The following is a 17,920-nucleotide window of genomic DNA, read 5'->3' as shown; positions in this document are numbered from 1 at the left end:
TTATTACCTATCTATAAAGTTTTTTCTTTTTATTAAATAAATTTCTCCATTTAATTTTTTTATTGTATTTGAATAAAGTTTTTTAAGATGTGTTTGATCTATTTTTGTGAGATTTATTGAAGATGGAGATCAGAAAGTTAGAATTCAATGGATTAAGCGGATCGTACTTTAAGATTTATATTGACGACAAGACTTGAAAATTTTAAAACTTTAAAAATCAAGCGGTTTCAAAATCGTAGTTTCAATATTTGATATATATATATATATATATATATATATATTTGGATAACTTTTTGATGGTTTAAAAAGCCCTATTCGATAGCTGTATTAACAACTCTCATTATTATTCTAGAATATCTCGTTTAATTTGTTGAGGAACCGTTCATATTTATAATTTTTATTATCATTAATGGAAGTTTTAGCCTTTAAAAAAAATATAAAGAGTTTCCAACTAAGCCAATATTAAAAACAAGGACAAACTATAGGATATTTTTTAGTGATATGACATGGAATGAACAATTCAAATAAGAACTTATTTATAAATCACCTAACAGATTAAAAATAAAATTATATAATTTTATAGTATGTATAATACGATAAAGTTCTTAATTTTCACTAAAATTGCAAAAAAAAATAAACTTTTATTAAGAAAAACAAAATAATTTTTTTTAAGATTAAATTCTTAATTCTTATTAACAATGCAAAAATTAAACTTCCACTAATAAAATAAATTTATATAAACAAATACGATATATATAATTAAGTAAAATATCTGTTATATCCATAATTTTAACCATATTATTGAATATATTCCTATCACTGAAATGAACCTAAATGAACTTTAAATGTGATATTCATATACTCTTTCTTTTTGATAAAAGATATTTTAGTTTTGTATGAACAAAAACGCATACTATTATATCCTTAAGTAGGAACACATTTTTCATGGGTTAGGCTTTCAAGACTTCAGATAATTACTTGGACATTATCAAATGGTGGACTTGTTGGACAAATTTCAAACCCCAAGCTAGCAAAAATATAATACTACTTTTAAAACTATGTGGATTAAGACAACTAATTTTTAGACGTTTCATGATACAGCTCGGTGGTGCAAAGTTGACGATCATACACGGCGTTTTTAGAATAAAACAATCGGAACACTATTATCGCTATGATGCTATAATAGATCTATAAACACCTTTTATATTGCTCAGTATTTTTATATATTTGCAAAGTAAAGATGGGAAAGGTTTATATAGGAAAAAAGAAAGAAAGAGTTGTTATGCAAACATTAGAAACGAAAAAATATTATGCAAATTTATTACAGTTAAAACGTTTTAGACACGTGAAGAGGATCACGAGATGTATTTTATTTCACAAAATAAAACCGCTATATAATAATTAAAATAAAATTGTTGATAAAAAATAAAATGTTTGAACCGAAGCACCCACCCAACCCGACCCAGACCAAATCGGAAACGATAAAACTCCTGCCTGTTTAAAAAACTGGGTATTATTTGGGATCCAAACTCATATGAAAATATCTAACGTCATAAACTCAATAAAATGAGTTTTCCTAAGTAATATAGTTATATAGGAGACTATAAAACTCTCTACACTCTCATTTCTTACAATGCACTTTTCCATACTTTTTAAATTTAATATTTTGTTAAAAATTAAACACATAAAAATTAAAAATTGATACTCTCAGTAGGTTAAATGAGATGATCAATTAGGTGAAAGCGTGCAAATTTAGAAGTAAAAGTTTGCATTAAACCATAGAAAAATACTAAATTAATTTAGATCACATCTTCACCATATCTAACCAGCCAGTGTACACTATCCGTACTGTATAATAACGCTCAACGTGTTTCGGCTTTCAGGAAAGTGTATGTTTTGCCATGTACAGGGCAACACGTGATCACGCCTCCTTCCTATTTCGTTTCCGATCTCCTACAAACAAAACTAGAGTTCTGAACTTCCTATTTTTCTACTGTTTATTTCTGTTGTTTCAAATTTGATTTATACATATGTACTTTTCAACTTTTCTCTGTTACTTATTTTTCATCAAAAAATAAATAAAATGTTACTTATTTCATTCATAAAAAACTGTAACTTACTTTTTAAAAGTATTTTTATTTCTCTTTAAGAGCATTATTTCTTAAATTAGTTTTACTTTTCTCTAATAATATTATTTCGTAGTACAAATTATACGAATTTAAGGTAGATAGTATTTTTTAAGTATACTTTCATGTAAATAATTATTTTTTTACAAAATATTATTTAATTTCTGATAGTATTTTATAATATATATATATATATATATATATATATATATATATATATATATATATGTGTGTGTGTGTGTGTGTGTGTGTGTGTGTGTGTGTCTGTGATTATTTTAGTTAAAAAGAAATTATGATTATTAATTCTATTATATAGTTTTTTTTCAAAAAAATAAAATTCTACAACCTTAGTTGTAGGAAACTCTTACAACCATTGACATGGCACTTATTGATTGGCCTCTTTCAACTCATTTAATATTTTAATTATTTAGAGTAATTTTATTTTTTTATTTTTTCAAATAATACTCCAAAACTATAAATTTTATTAACATTTTATCATGAATAAAAAAGTAAATTAATGAAAACTAACTCATATATTAATAATAATATAGTCTAAATTTTAGTTTACTATTGTAATAATTATCTAAAATCATTTAAGTATAATTTATCATAATATTAAAAAATAAAAATGGATGAAATATATATCTATTTATATTATTTTAAAATTATTAATAAAAAAATTTAGTAGCTGAATTTATAAAAAAAATTATTTTAATTAATTATTTTAATAATATTTTTTAATTTTATTTTTTAATTTCATTCCAACTAGTATAATTTTATTATATGCAACATTACCGTCTAAAAAAACTAAGTCATAAATTGTGTGGACATGTTTTGTGTAAAATATAGAAATTGAAGTTATAACTTTGTAGATATATTAAATATGTTGAAAGAGGTCAATTAACAAGTGTCATGTCAATAGTTGTAGGAGTTTCCCACAACTAAGGTTATAAAAAAAATTATTCTTTTTTAAATTTATGTACAGTACGATTTAAATATGTAGCTGTTATAATAAATTATTGAAAATCTTATTTCATTTATTATAGACTATAGTAATATTTATTTCATTTTTTGTTGGGCAGGTGGGTCGGAGAATTTGTTTCTAAAAGTAGGGCAAAAATAGATTTATTGTATCCATGAGAAGTAAGTATGGTTTGGTGGAGGTATGTGGAATCGTCATAACTGCATCCTACCAACCAGATAACTGATTTTTTATTTTAAAGTTAAAATCCATTAAATCAATATCAAAGTACAATTTTAAAAAATTATATAATAAAATTTAACTATATAATCTTTTCAACTCTAATCTATTAAAAACTTAATAAACAATAAAAAAGAACTACACAAGAAGCAAGTAAAAAAAGATAAAAATAAAGTCATGTTGCGTGCGAGAGTCTTGATTTTGAACCACTTCCGATTATACATTTAACCCATTAGATTTGTTGAAGTTGAGTATTTCCGATCATCTTTACCTATGAAATTCTACGAAGTTAGATGAAAACCCTTTATAATCTTAAATTTATAAGAAATTGACAGTAAAATCCGAACAAACACTGAAAATTCTCGAGATATCTAAGAAAACAAATCACAAAATAAACATATAAAAAATTCTTTTAAGGAAAGCTGAACTCCATATCGAAGAGCTACATAGCATAAAAATCTGAATAAAAATTAAAATAATATATTATTTATTACTTATGAGCGGGAGGAGGTGATTTCAGATTGAAACCAGATAATCACTTCCTCCCACCCTTTAAAAGATGAAAATGAAAAAAAAATAGAAAAAGAGAGGAAAATTTTAAAAAGATAAATTCTTAAGTTTTTGTATACTCGGAAGATTTTCACTTATATTTGCCACCACATTATTCCATTTTCTAATGTTTTAATAACCGAATTACCGGTGAGTTATAACTCAAATGATATAAGAGTTATATAATGACTTTGTTAGGTCGTGAGTTTTATTTTTTTCATATTTTCTCTTTTTCAGTTATCATAAAATCCATTAAAATAGGTCGGTTCAACCAATTCAACCGTAAATCAAACATTAATATAAAAATTAAATTTTTAATTTAACCTCTTTAAATCGAAAAAATAAAAATAAAAATAAGAGAGCCATTTAAACTATAAAAACGATCTGATTTATTTAATAATAGTGATCCACTTATTTGTTTTTAAAATATATACTAATCATTTTTTGGGGATAAAAAAATGGATAATAAACTATAATTAAAACAAAGTTATTGAGCTTAGGTTATTTTTTTACATTCTTAGAAAGTTGGAATATATATATAAAAATATTCAAAAGATAATTTTTTTTTTAGAAATTAATTTTTATTTAAATCGGGATACATTAAATTTTGAATAAAAATAAAAAATTAACTCTCTACAACTTTGGTCACAATTCTCTCTCTCTCTCTCTCTCTCTCTCTCTCTCTCTCTCTCTCTCTCTCTCTCTCTCTCTCTCTCTCTCTCTCTCTCTCTCTCTCTCTCTCTCTCTCTCTCTCTCTCTCTCTCTCTCTCTCTCATGTATATGAGAACAAACAATCCCTTTTGTTACCATTAAGAAATTCATTTTTCATATAAAATAAAGAATCATTTATGTCTTTAAGATTTGACTCTAAAAATCAATTGAGCCTTCAATATTTATAAGAATTTAATATGTCCCTAATATTATAAAAAGTGAACAACCAGACTTTCATTTTGACTTATAAGTAAGACATTGGGAGTCTGATTGTCAAAATTCGAGGTCTGATTATTTATTTTTCAAGTCGTAAGAGCATATTTGAACCTATACTGACTTTGAGAATTTACTTGATTTTGTAGTTAAATTTTAAGGACATAAATATTTCTTTTTCCTTTTATATATAAAGTATGCCAAGAGTCTTTAATTAATGGCACACACTGGTCCTTTTCTTCTTTTATTTTTCTCTTTGAAATATGTAAATGTTATTGAATCAATAATTATTTTTGCTTAATCTATTTAGAGGTCTCTGTATTTTACATTTTTTTTTCTATAGGTCCTTATTCTTCATTTTTGTATTATCTAGTCCTTCTATTGTCACCTTCGTTCACCAAGAAGCATCTATTTTTTTTCAAAATCCAGAAAACAAATTGAAGTATGTGGCGACTACAAACCACCACCAAAAAATTCATAGAAAAAATTAAACGAGTCATTTCAGTAATCAACAAATTCATAGATTTTTTTAACAATTTGTAATAATCATAAAAAAAACACAAAAAGCAGCAGCCTCGGTTGCCAATAGTACCATCTTCACCAAAAGTAACATCTTCACTAGTAGTATCGTTTGTCGTTCGTCGCTGCTCTAATAGATCCTCCACATGTTGTTCGTCAGTCTTTGTTTTCAACCGTCCCCATCATCGCCTACCATTCATATTTCATTTGTCGTTCGTTGGTGAAGGACCAATTTCGTTGTTCATTTACAATCACTTAGAAGATGAAGACGATTTTCAGATCTGGCGGCGTTGGTCTTCATGTACACTGCCGTCATCCATCTTCTCTTGTCGGTCGTCGGTTGTGTGGTTGTGACAATATAGAAAAGACACGAAGAAGGAACGAGATTCGAAGGGCGGTGGGACTTGCAGCGGCTGTGGGACCTGTTAATTTTTTGTTCTAAGTGACGAGAAGATGAAATTCAGGTTAAGAAGAAATTTACGTTTTGGTGAAAATTTGAAAAAAGTTATAAAATTTAGGTTTGGAGAAGTACCCAAAAATACCTAGGTTTTTAGATATAATTTTATTTGATATATAAACTTTTAAAATTATAGAAGTTAAATTGATTTTTGAAAATATTTAAATGTTTATTTGAAAATGAAATAAATATTAAGAATTATTTTTAAGTTTTTTCCATTAGCTAATTGATAGTGTGTTTCAAACATAGGGGTGACAGTAAAAGAGGGTGTGTTTGATCCGATTTGGCATGTGTGAGTTTTTTTATCCGGTTCATGACCTTGAACGTATTTGATCTTTTGTACCAAGTTCATGAGTTTTTTCGATCCTTCGATCCTTTGTTCATTTTTATTTTTATGAAAGATAATAAAATATGGAATAAAGGATCAACGCTCCTCCTGAATTTGTGACACGGGATCATTTAATTCAATTTATACTTTTTTGAGCAAGTAATCCCAAAACTCTTCATTTTTGGGTCAAATAACCTAATAATTTATATTTTTATTTTAAAAAATAAATTTAGGATAATTATATCGCAACAATTAGGGAAGTATCTAATTACATTTTGGCATCTCTCATCTCCGATTTGTATTTTACGCATTTTAAAAATATAATTATGGAGTTATTTGACCAAAAAATAAAGAGTTTTAAGGTTAGTTGTTCAAAAAGTATAAATTAGGTTAGATGACCCCGTGTTACAAGTTCAGAGGGCGTGTTGACCATTTGTTTATAAAATATGCTACTCTAATTCCACAATGTGTAAGCAAAATTAAATTTGCACAATAATTAACGAACAAATATGGTTGAAATTAATAAAAGATGACATTAATATTTTAAGTTGACTATTCAAATTAATAATACTCTCTTCGTTTTTTTAATTGTCCATTTAACTAATTTTATTTGTCTACAAATAGTTGTCCATTTAGAAATCACATGTGATATTAGCTACTTATCTTCCAAGTTTATCCATTCTTAATAAATGACTTTATAGTTTAATTTAAAAGGCATTTATTAACTAATAGGGATATATTAGTACTTTTTTTTATAAATTAAGATAAAAGAAGCACTATCTTGATATGTGCAATATTGGCAAAATGGACAACTAAAAAAGAACGGAGGGAGTATAAATTTATTTAGGGAACAAATTCGTACCATTCTTCAAATAATAACAGATCGACGGTTCACTTTGTTCTTCTAGGAAGAACATAATGCTGATATATTATTTTAATTTTCTTTTAAAATTAAAAATTAATTTTATATTTTATAAAATTATTTAATTGATTTATTTTCAATTAAAATTTAGTTTTAATTTTTGATTTTTTTAGAAAGATGGTGTTTTTATTTTAATTATAACATTGATGACTATTTAAAATATTTGCTAAAATTTGAAGAATTAAAAAAAGATCAATTCAATATTTCAGTTAATTGAAATTATTAAGGTGTGGATTTTGGTGATCGAAGGTGCAATTAAAAATGAACGGTCATAATTTAAATAAAATTAATGATTTTACAATGTCAGTGCAAAGGAATTGAGAATAAAAGGCGGTAGATTTTTCAGAAAATTAGTCTTTATAATTTAGAATTGTTACTGATTGATTGTTTTCAAAACTTATTAATCCAGTCGCTAGCAAAATTGTAAAAACTCACCATAAGAAAATAAAAAAGATTTCTCAATTTATTTATCGAGAAGAGATTAGGAATAAATAATTACTACTAAATTAGAAAAACAAAAAGTAAAAGGTCTAAAAAGGAAAAGAAGACCAAAACTGGTATCGGTAATAATAATAATAATAATAATAGTAATAATAATGAGAGAGAGGGTCCGTTACGAATGGCACCAGCCTTCTTCTTCTTCTTCTTCTTCCTTTCCCCTTCTCTGCAAAACTCTGAATTTATGTTAGTTGAGGACACCAATTCATTTAAATTAATCACTGACACATATTTAACAATCCCATCACGCATCTCCATAAACACTCTCTCTCTTTCATTATTATTTTACTCTGCTCCTTCTCTACCGCCATAAACAAATATTAACTCAGCTTCTCAGATTCATCTCTCTCCCCTCTTTGCATGGACGGCCCTCTCTCTATTTCACCCATCTCAACGGTCAGATCCCTCTCTGTACTTCGTGCACCTCTGTTTTTACTTTTTTTTTTAATTATTACTTGCTATTTTTATACTAGTTTATTTTCTTTAACCTGTACCCATGTCTGCTCTCTGTTCAATACAATACATTATTCATACATGCATCATCATAGCTTTGTTTCTATGAATACCCATTTGGCTTCACGTTATTTTGTCCCCAAAAAACCATAAAAAAATCACACCTTTTTTGGATCTAATCTCACAGTACTACTCTCTTACTCACACTCACAATGTTTTTTCTTTTTTTGTACGACCAGGAAATTAGGGTTACAACTTTATCATCATCACCATGAAAACTAGGTTCTTTGTGTCTCAAGTAACTCAATCTCAATTGGGTTTTCTTATTATTCTGATATGGGCTGTGGAGGATCTAAAATTGATGATTTACCATTAGTCACTCGCTGTAGAGAACGTAAAGAGCTCATCAAAGCTGCGTCTGATCACCGTTATGCTCTTGCTGCTGCTCATGTTCTGTATTTTCATTCTTTAAAAGATGTGGGTAACGCTATTCGTAGATTTGTTGATGAGGAGATTGTAATTGCTGCTGCTAGTTCTTCTTCGGGTACTACTCCGAGTTCCCCTGTTCTTACTTTGCCTTCTAGAGAAGGCAAAGTAAAGCATAAATCGAAGAATTCGTCGTCTTCAACCTCACTTCCGCATTCTCTTGATAGCAGTGGCCATCATCATAATCATACTAGTGGTGGTCACCATAATCACAGTAAAGGTAAACATAGAGAGGAGGTTGAAGATTCACATTTGGATTTATCATCAGGGTCTTCTGATTTAGACTCTGATTCGGGTCATATTCATATCCATGATGATGATGATGATTCTCCTGTAGAGGAGAATAGGCAACATGAAGTGCCTTCAACTTCTTACAATTTTAATAATGAGTATAACTATAATTATCCTCCTCCACAACAGAATGGGGTTTATGGCTATAACTATAATGGTGAGAGCACTCAATTTCCCTATCCACCACCATCATCAGCATATCCATACCCATTTCCTTACCCAAGTAATCCGAATCCCAGCATGTATTACATGAAGAAATCTGCCACTCCTGCAAAAACAGTGGTTTATGAGGACCCAGCTGTTAATGGATATTCAAGTTATTATGGAAATGCTGGATATTTTGGGTACAGTACGATGCCTCCGCCGCCTAGAGAACCTAGTCCACAGAGGCCTCCACCGCTTCCTCCATCACCGCCAAGAGTGTCTACGTGGGATTTCTTTAATGTCTTTGAGACATTTGATAATGATGCTGGTTACCAATCAGCTTATTACTCAGCAGGAAGATATGGGTATGGATCCAATGCAAGTAGTCCTGATTCGAATGAGGTTCGCGAAAGGGAAGGGATACCTGATTTAGAAGATGAAACTGAGCATGAAGTGATTAAAGAAGTTAATAAAGAAAAGAAGAAAGTGAAAGAGAAAATGAATGTGAAGGCGAAATATAGCGCAGTTGAAGAAGTAGAAGAAGCGAGTAAGACTAATCATTATTATGGAGAAGGTACATCAATGCCAGCTCAAAGCAGTAGTGAGATTTTTGAATCATTTAAGGGTAAAGAAATCAAGACGCATGCTAGTCCTGATACATATCGTAGTCCTGATAGTATTCTTTCTACAAAAAGTCCTGATGAGGATTTTGTTAGGAAGAAAGGCGTGAGCTTTGAAGTTGATGAAGTTTTGAATACAATGGAGGTTGAATCTTCAAAACTTAGTAGTTTAACTACATTGTCAGCTCACGGTACTAGGGATCTCCAAGAAGTTGTGATGGAAATCAGGGATGAGTTTGAGACCGCCTCTAATTATGGGAAGGAGGTCGCATCTTTGCTTGAGGTGGGGAAATTGCCTTACCAGCGAAGAACTACATTTCTTAGAGGTATTATTATGCATTTTTTTTCCCTCAACGATATTTGTTGAATTACTACTGAATGCACCCGCTATACCATAGTCTAGTTGAAGATTTACTGTGATAATCAAAAGATGTAATGCTCTTGAAGTTGGTTTTATTTGAGATCATTAATCTAAACTCAACGTCATAAAATGGAAGCTGGATGGTACCTCACTTGTATGGCTTTAAAGTATTGAGTTTGTCATTGACTTGAAAATTAGTTCGATTGGTTAATAACTAATGCCTCTTTGCATAGGAGAGTTTTGTTGTTAGGATAAATGATTCTTTGTTTAATTGAATTTGTCCACATTCTATGGTGACTGGACGCGTTAATTAATTTATATGCCTTTGTGCAGTTGTTCTCTCTCGGATCCTGTATTTGGTGTCATCACACCCTGCTATCAGGCCTTCAGTACACATCTCTTCTAAGACAATGAAAATGGCAAAAGCATACACTGCAGATCCCGAGAATGAATTCGACATGAGGCCTAGAAACCTATCTTCTACCTTAGAGAAACTTTATGCATGGGAGAAGAAATTATACAAGGAAGTTAGGGTAAAAGAATTTGTTGAATTTTTAAGTTTGAGTTGTCTGCATGAGAAAGAGCTTCTTAAATAAAAGCTATATGCTAATGTTGCCATTGGATTCGCTCATTTAATGTGGACGCTGGACCTATCAACTTTAAAAAAAAATAAAAAAAAAATAGAGCTGATCGAGTTTTTGGAATGCTTACATAGGCTAATGTAGAATTGTTTTCTTTCAATATGGCCACTACTAATATCAGTGAGAAAAAGAACTTAATTTTTACAAGGCAAAATCCAAAAAAGTTTATGATGCTTCTTTCAGTTTGGTTTAGTTTTGTTGAAGTTTCAAGTGCCTTTATACATCCTTACTTGCTGTACGATTTCTTACTATGTCTAGGTGTTTCTGCTGATTTTAGGATGAAGAAAGACTACGAGTTACCTATGAAAAACAGTGCAAAAGGTTAAGAAGTTTAGATGAACACGGAGCTGAAACTAGTAAAATTGAGGCTACCCAGGCATCAATAAGGAAATCGCTGACAAAAATTAATGTTACCATCAGAGCTGTTGATGCTATATCAAGCAAGATACACAGGTTGAGAGATGAAGAATTGCAGCCTCAAATCACAGAATTGATTCATGGGTATATAACTGCATTATTCTGCATTGGTTCTTGGTCTAATATATATTTTTAGCTATCGTATGTTCGACCTGCTAGGTTACTTTGAAAAATTGCTATTTGCTGATTGTCTAAGGCTGCTACCATGACAATACGCCCTTGGTACTTGCATTGGAAGTTATGCTTGCTAGATTACTTTGAAAATTGCTAGCATTCATGTGTTTTTCTGGTAGAAAGCTTTGCCATTCTCACACAGCAACAATGCATTTTTTCGGGTCACGTGCGGTAGAAAACGTTGCTAGTCTCAGACACCACCAATGATGCTTTTGTACACTGGAGTAGTGGAGTGAAATGGAGTTTAATTCTTCTTGTCCTATTTTACCCCTCTTATTTGGCTTGATATTGACTCTTTATGGTTCTGGTGGTGTATTCTAATATCAATTTCCATAGAACTTTGGCATATAAGGAGAAATTGCTGTGCTTAAAAGACTTGACAGGTTTGATATCACTTAGTCCTCTTTGTTATTCAGAAACTGCCCGAGTCCTGAATTGGGGTCTCTCGTTTTCGTTTTTGAAAATGCTTATGAAACTCCGAAACTCTATATTTATAACTTAGTTTTGTAAAAATTATTGCTTTGCTGTTTTCTGTTTTGACGTTTCTCATGTAGGTTTCTGTGCGACATACACATAGTTTAGGTATTTTCGATTTGCCTGGATTCTTCTGTTTTGTATAATAAGTTCTCCTTTTCCTTACTTTGCAGCTGGATAAGAATGTGGAAGTCCATGCTTAGATGCCACCAGAAACAGTTCCAGGCTATAATGGAGAGCAAAGTTCGCTCTCTCAGGGCGAAAACTGGTGCACATGGAGATTCTGGCTTGAGAGCAACTCTTGAACTCGAAACAGAGCTAATCAATTGGTGCAACCGCTTTAACCATTGGGTAAATACCCAAAAATCATATGTTGAGTCGTTGAACGAGTGGCTTTTAAGGTGTCTTCTAATCGAACCTGAAGAAACTCCTGATGGATTCGCACCTTTCTCTCCGAGCAGAATAGGCGCTCCGCCTATATTTGTGCTATGCAATGATTGGTATCAAGCAATAGTTAGAATTTCCGAGAAGGGAGTTGAAAATGCTATGCTTCAGTTTGCTTCAAGCTTGCATCAATTGTGGGAACGACAAGACGAAGAGCAGCGTCAGAGGACAAAAGCAGAGTACCTTACGAAAGACTTTGAGAAACGTCTAAGGACCTTAAAAATGGAAAGGGCGAAGATCGAGCAGGAACAAGATGCGGTATCAGATAAAGCATTGTCGAAAGCTCCATCGGAAAGCGGAGTTTCGCCGCTGGATGATCTGAAGGTGGATTTGGATTCGATGAGGAAGAAGTTACAAGAAGAGAGAGCTAGGCATAAAGAAGCTACTATACTACTTCATGATGCTGCTTCAGGAAGCGTACAAGCAGGCTTGGTCCCAATTTTTGAGGCTTTGGGGAACTACACTGCAGAGGTTCTGAGAGCTCATGAGCAAGTTCGGGTCGAAGCTGCCAATAGCTAGACGGCTTGTACAGTTGCCACAAGAAGAGATAGAATATAGAATGGTTAGATGATAGAGAGGAGAAATGGGGTTTTATTAATTTATGATGTACTATATCACCCCTTTAGTAGAAATGTAGGAATTATTGTATAGATATATTCATTTATTGGTTGATTGGTTGTAACTTGGACTGTGTTGGAGGAGGAGGAAGAGGTTGATTTCAGTTAGTCTAGAGCAAATTTTGAATTAGACACTTGCTAATCAATGCGATAAGTCTTCTCTTGCATTTGGATTGGACCACTAGATTGGATCTAATTTTTATTATTTAAGTAGTTAAAATATAGTATAGTATACAATTTAGTTAAATCAAGTCAAGTTGCATCTCTTTAATTTATTTCAGTCTTTTTTTTTCAAAAAATTATTCGGTTTTTGAACCAATTGAAGGTTAACTCCACTCTCACATAGGACTAAAGTGGTTTAAATCACAATAAGATTTAAATTTTGATTTCAGTTGTAAAATCGAAAAGTAGTATTTAGATTTATAATTTAATCATTATGAACTTGAATTTAAATTTTTTAAATACTAAAAATAAAAATAATTAAATTAAATAAGTACAATAATTAAATGTGAAATATTATCATATCTAACTATTTATTTCTACCTTAAACTAAATTTATTTAAATATTCAGCTGGGTTAAAAATTTATACAAAATATTGATAAACAAATAGTTATAATTTATTGAATTATTACAAAATTTGATACTTTTAAATATGAAGAACTTCTTAGGTAGACTCAGTACACCACGTCATCCATAAACTAAGCCTATCACATAATAACATGTCATTAAAATGATGACAATTTTATAATACTACTATTGATATAATATTATTATTTATATTCATCAAAAAAAAAATATTATTATTTATATTTATAGTATTGTTTAGGCAAAAGGGGAAGGATTACTCTCATTGAAGAAGATAATTGGAAAGGATTACATTTAAATGGTAAACAATCTCACAAAGGGAAGAAATAAATTATCAATATGCCAAATCAGATTGGTATCGCAATTTTAGTTCAGATCACATTAAGTTGCCCCCATCGTCAATCACACCCGTTCATTACGCTTACTTTCATGATAAACCCCAAAATAGTCGCCAAATCAAAGACTACATCACTAGATCCAATACGTTTAAAACCCCAAAGTCTACGCACGACTACACCACGTCAAAACCTACTATAGAAAGCCCAAATCTCCCCTAAAGATAACACTGTACGCTACAACACAGTATGACAAGGTAGAGCCAATAACATACATCCACGTGGTTATGAACCACACATAGAGAGAGTAGAATGTGGAAATAAACTCGCGCGAGTGAAGAGTTACAAATTCTGTATAGTAACTCACACCAGCGAGTCACGTGCGAGAGAGATACCATGTTTGTCTCGTTCTCTCTCTACTACTAACACTCTGTTTAAAAACAGTCTCAAACTAAAATCTCAAAAACACAGAGCCTCTTCAATTTTGTCCAAAATGGCGTCGTTTAGGAGCTCGATTTGGTTTTGTGTGGTGGTTTCATCTCTTCTATTTGCAGCGATCTCAGCTAGTGAAAGCGAGGAGGAAGCCTCGTACGTGTTGACGTTGGATTCTTCTAATTTCACCGATGCGATTAACAAGCATAATTTTATCGTCGTTGAATTTTATGCTCCCTGGTAATAAAAAAGAACTCCATCTTTTCTTTAATTTTGTGAATTTACCTCTTGTTATTGAAATATGATCCTGCTGTGCTTTATTTTGAATTAGATCTCTGTTTTTTTGGATGCATATTTTATTTGATTTTAGATCTAAATCAATAAGGTTTTATGTTTTACTTTTAGCTCATACAGTCTTTTTATAGTTCTCCATCTATGAAATTAGATACTGCTGTGTTGTTTTTAGGAATGAATTGACTGAGCTTATAAAAGGTTTGGAACTTTACTTATTTTTTGTTTAGTGATGAAACAGCTATTTGAAAGTCGTTTTTTTGTTTAATTAGGACATATTCTTTTGGTGGAGCCATCTTTAAATATGTAATTTAGGGAGCAGCAACAAATTAGATGTGTTTATTAACATTTATCTATAATTAGTTGCTTAATCTTTTTCCATTATTTAATAAAATCTCATCATCTGCTATATAGTAGTATATTTAAGTGTTAACAAATTCTAAATTGAAGTGAACTGTGGATGAATTTCTGATCTTATTTCTTTTCTTGCAGGTGTGGACACTGCCAGAAAATTGCTCCTGAGGTAATGATATCTTATGAATCTGTATCTCATAATCAACCTGAGTGATTGTTTGTCAATGATTGTACATCCTTTGCTGATACAGCATTTATCTTTCTGTTTGTAGTATGAGAAAGCTGCATCCATTTTGAAAAGTCATGACCCTCCAATTGTTCTTGCCAAAGTTGATGCTAATGAGGAGTCTAATAAAGACCTTGCGAGCGAATACGACATTAAAGGATTCCCCACTCTTAAAATTGTGAGAAATGGAGGCAAGTTAATTCAAGAGTATAAAGGTCCTAGAGAGGCAGATGGCATTGTTGAGTATTTGAAAAAACAAAGCGGTCCTGCTTCTGCTGAAATAAAATCAGCAGATGAGGCTGCTGCTCTTGTTGGTGACAAGAAGATAGTTATTGTAAGAACAGATTTTGCCTTCTAATTTTCTTTTTGCCTATTAATTTCATTCACCAAGTGTTTAACTCTGTCGATTGGTTTTGCAGGTTGGAGTGTTTCCCCAGTTTTCTGGGGAGGAGTTTGAGAACTATATGGCTGCAGCAGAAAAATTGCGTTCTGATTACGACTTTTGTCACACTTCAGATGCTAAGCACCTTCCACGTGGTGAATCATCTGTTACCGGTCCTCTTATTAGGCTATTTAAGCCATTTGATGAACTCAATGTTGATTTTAAGGTACTGCCAAAATTTTAATTTGATCATATTGAATAAGTATGTGTACAACAATTTTGTTTTTTCTTTGCATTCAATGTTGTTGAATTGCTATTGTTAACAATGTTGTATACTCTGCAGGAATTTAATGTGGATGCTATAGAGAAGTTTGTTGAAGCTGCTAGTACACCTATTGTGACCATCTTCAATAGTGACCAAAGCAATCATCCTTTTGTTATCAAATTTTTCAATAGTCCCGATGCTAAGGTATATTGCATGTTATAGTTTGCATGTTATAGTTTGCATTAGCTGTGGTTGCAAACACTTGTTATGTATTCATTGTGTACTTGTACTTCTTTATGATCATTCTAAATGAAAAACGGATAGTTTCTGGTGTTTACTTTGTTTTCTATGTAACTATTGTTTCCTGGTTAACACTATATCATTATAGATTATCAAGTTGTAATTGCTATTAAGTATTAAAACAAAATTACTTTAAAATTGCAGGCTATGTTGTTCTTGGACTTCAATGGAGAAGCTGCTGATTCTATCAAAAGTAAATATCAAGAAGTTGCCCAGCAATATAAAGGAGAAGGCCTTAGCTTTTTGCTTGGAGATTTAGAGGCTAGTCAAGGTGCCTTCCAGGTTAGTTGGTCTTCCAATTGCTGCATCCATGACTTCCTGTGCTGTTGTCCCTTAGAGTTGTTTGCAACGTATAAGATATTCTGTTGGTTTGGATGAGCAGTATTTTGGACTCAAAGAGGACCAAGTGCCTCTCATTGTCATCCAAACTAATGACGGACAGAAGTACCTGAAGGCAAACTTAGAGGCTGATCAAATCGCTCCATGGGTGAAGGACTACAAGGTGAAAATTTTCTATTAGTATAAATAATCATCTTTTCTTTTCTCCAAAGTGGTAAGAGTAGGAAAATGGATTTGCTTTTTTTCGTATTAGTGATTATCTAATAATACCTTGTTGAAACCTATTCAGGAAGGAAAAGTGCAAGCATATAAGAAATCTGAACCCATCCCTGAAGAGAACAACGAGCCAGTGAAAGTTGTAGTTGCTGATACCCTTCATGACATTGTTTTCAACTCTGGAAAAAATGGTTTGTATGACAATTTGCGTGTGTGGAATATGTGGTTATTTTGCTTCTGTGGTGTTCGAGATTAAATGTCAAGAATTATTGAAAGACAGCAGAAATGCAAGGTCTTCTGAAAATTGTGAAGTAAAATACTTCATAATTTTAGCTACTGTCTTATGATGGTTACTTTGGCCCTTTTGCCAATTATTCTACTCTAATGGATCTCAAGGCAGTTTCTTAAACTTATCATATCTGGTCTTTCCCACCATCTACTAATTTAATATGTTATTATCTGTTGTGTCTTTCACACTTGCTTCTGAAATGCTATAATGTCTGGTTTGCAGTCCTTATTGAGTTTTATGCTCCATGGTGTGGGCACTGCAAAAAATTGGCCCCAATCTTGGACGAAGTTGCTGTCTCATTTGGAAGCGATTCTGATGTTATCATTGCTAAGCTTGTAAGTGCCGTTCTTCTGCTCAACTGATTGTCTTTTGATTATACATTTTAACTTGCTTTGGCAATAATCTCATAAATACTGAAACTAAAGCACTGAGGTCCAAGTAAAAAGTAAGATCAGTGAAATCTGCATTTCGGTGTGCCATTTTTTTTTCCATAACAACCACCATAAAATTTGCATTAATGCACAAAATGAATGTTTCACCATGCATTTCATGCATGCTCGTGATCTGCAGTATTGCACCGAAGTGCTTCTGATCTATTTTTGTGCATTGGTGTAAAGTGTAAACTGCTCACTAACTTAATTTGCTTAAAGTACTAATAGAATAGGAAGAAACTTTCTTGCGGAATGGATCGGTTTGTCCTCCAAGTTTTTTTTGTCTAAAAAAGTATAAATATTTATTTTCCTTTTGACACTTTTCAGGATGCAACCGCCAATGATATCCCAAGTGATACTTTCGATGTGAAGGGATACCCGACTTTGTACTTCAGGTCAGCAAGTGGAATTGTGGAGCAATACGATGGAGATAGGACTAAAGAAGATATTATTAGTTTCATTGAAAAGAAACGAGGTCAAGCTGGCCAACAAGAAGAATCTGTACCTCAACAAGAAGAATCTCCCGAGGGGAAGGATGAGCTTTAATTTTACGATCTTTGTATCAATTTTGTGATAGTGTACTAATGTTATATCGGAATAATGAGGTGGTTAATTTACTTATAGCCTTATATGGTTTAGGAATAAAACAACGTAGTCATGCAAGTTTATCTAGTTAAATGCTACATCTTTCTTATTTCTCAATTTGTCTAGGCTTTACCTTTTTAAACCTTTACTCCTTTTCGATGAGTTTTAAACCTTTACTTAATTTCCGTTCATGAATTTGGTATCTTCTCCTTTCTTTTGTTCTATCGTTAGGACGTGATTGAT

At 31.5% G+C, this 17,920-nt stretch overlaps 2 protein-coding genes across 3 annotated transcripts; both read left to right on the top strand.

Annotated features, from left to right (window-relative positions):
* The first annotated feature begins 7,615 nt into the window (after positions 1-7,615).
* On the top strand, positions 7,616-12,813 carry LOC126655493 (protein ROLLING AND ERECT LEAF 2-like). Of its 2 annotated transcripts, XM_050349710.2 has the most exons (5): positions 7,616-7,920; positions 8,217-9,844; positions 10,213-10,412; positions 10,798-11,021; positions 11,759-12,813. In XM_050349710.2, exons 2-5 carry the CDS (start codon positions 8,314-8,316, stop codon positions 12,546-12,548), a joined length of 2,745 nt encoding a protein of 914 aa, XP_050205667.1. In that variant the 5' UTR covers positions 7,616-7,920; positions 8,217-8,313; the 3' UTR covers positions 12,549-12,813. The 2 variants fall into 2 exon arrangements, with proteins under 2 accessions (XP_050205667.1, XP_055960072.1); XM_056104097.1 differs by lacking the exon at positions 7,616-7,920 and having other exon boundaries at positions 7,940-9,844.
* Positions 12,814-13,974: 1,161 nt separating this feature from the next.
* On the top strand, positions 13,975-17,794 carry LOC126683758 (protein disulfide-isomerase). Its single transcript, XM_050379436.1, has 10 exons — positions 13,975-14,239; positions 14,783-14,813; positions 14,917-15,204; positions 15,290-15,478; positions 15,596-15,721; positions 15,962-16,099; positions 16,200-16,319; positions 16,446-16,563; positions 16,884-16,996; positions 17,420-17,794. The coding sequence occupies exons 1-10, from the start codon at positions 14,061-14,063 to the stop codon at positions 17,636-17,638; spliced, it is 1,521 nt and encodes a 506-aa protein (XP_050235393.1). The 5' UTR covers positions 13,975-14,060; the 3' UTR covers positions 17,639-17,794.
* Positions 17,795-17,920: the final 126 nt, after the last annotated feature.

This window comes from Mercurialis annua, linkage group LG1-X, assembly GCF_937616625.2.
Source record: "Mercurialis annua linkage group LG1-X, ddMerAnnu1.2, whole genome shotgun sequence".
Classification (NCBI taxonomy): domain Eukaryota; kingdom Viridiplantae; phylum Streptophyta; class Magnoliopsida; order Malpighiales; family Euphorbiaceae; genus Mercurialis; species Mercurialis annua.
Note: the sequence above shows the minus strand (reverse complement) of the source record. Positions and strands in the feature narration are given on the sequence as shown.

What these genes read in the sequence shown, in the direction of transcription:
- LOC126655493 (XM_050349710.2), top strand. Translation starts at nt 8,314, where the DNA reads ATGGGCTGTGGAGGATCTAAAATTGATGATTTACCATTAGTCACTCGC. An exon ending in AAGAACTACATTTCTTAGAG is followed by an intron (nt 9,845 to 10,212) that starts GTATTATTATGC and finishes GCCTTTGTGCAG; the next exon opens with TTGTTCTCTCTCGGATCCTG. An exon ending in ATCACAGAATTGATTCATGG is followed by an intron (nt 11,022 to 11,758) that starts GTATATAACTGC and finishes CTTACTTTGCAG; the next exon opens with CTGGATAAGAATGTGGAAGT.
- LOC126683758 (XM_050379436.1), top strand. Translation starts at nt 14,061, where the DNA reads ATGGCGTCGTTTAGGAGCTCGATTTGGTTTTGTGTGGTGGTTTCATCT. An exon ending in GCCAGAAAATTGCTCCTGAG is followed by an intron (nt 14,814 to 14,916) that starts GTAATGATATCT and finishes TTCTGTTTGTAG; the next exon opens with TATGAGAAAGCTGCATCCAT. An exon ending in CATGGGTGAAGGACTACAAG is followed by an intron (nt 16,320 to 16,445) that starts GTGAAAATTTTC and finishes AAACCTATTCAG; the next exon opens with GAAGGAAAAGTGCAAGCATA.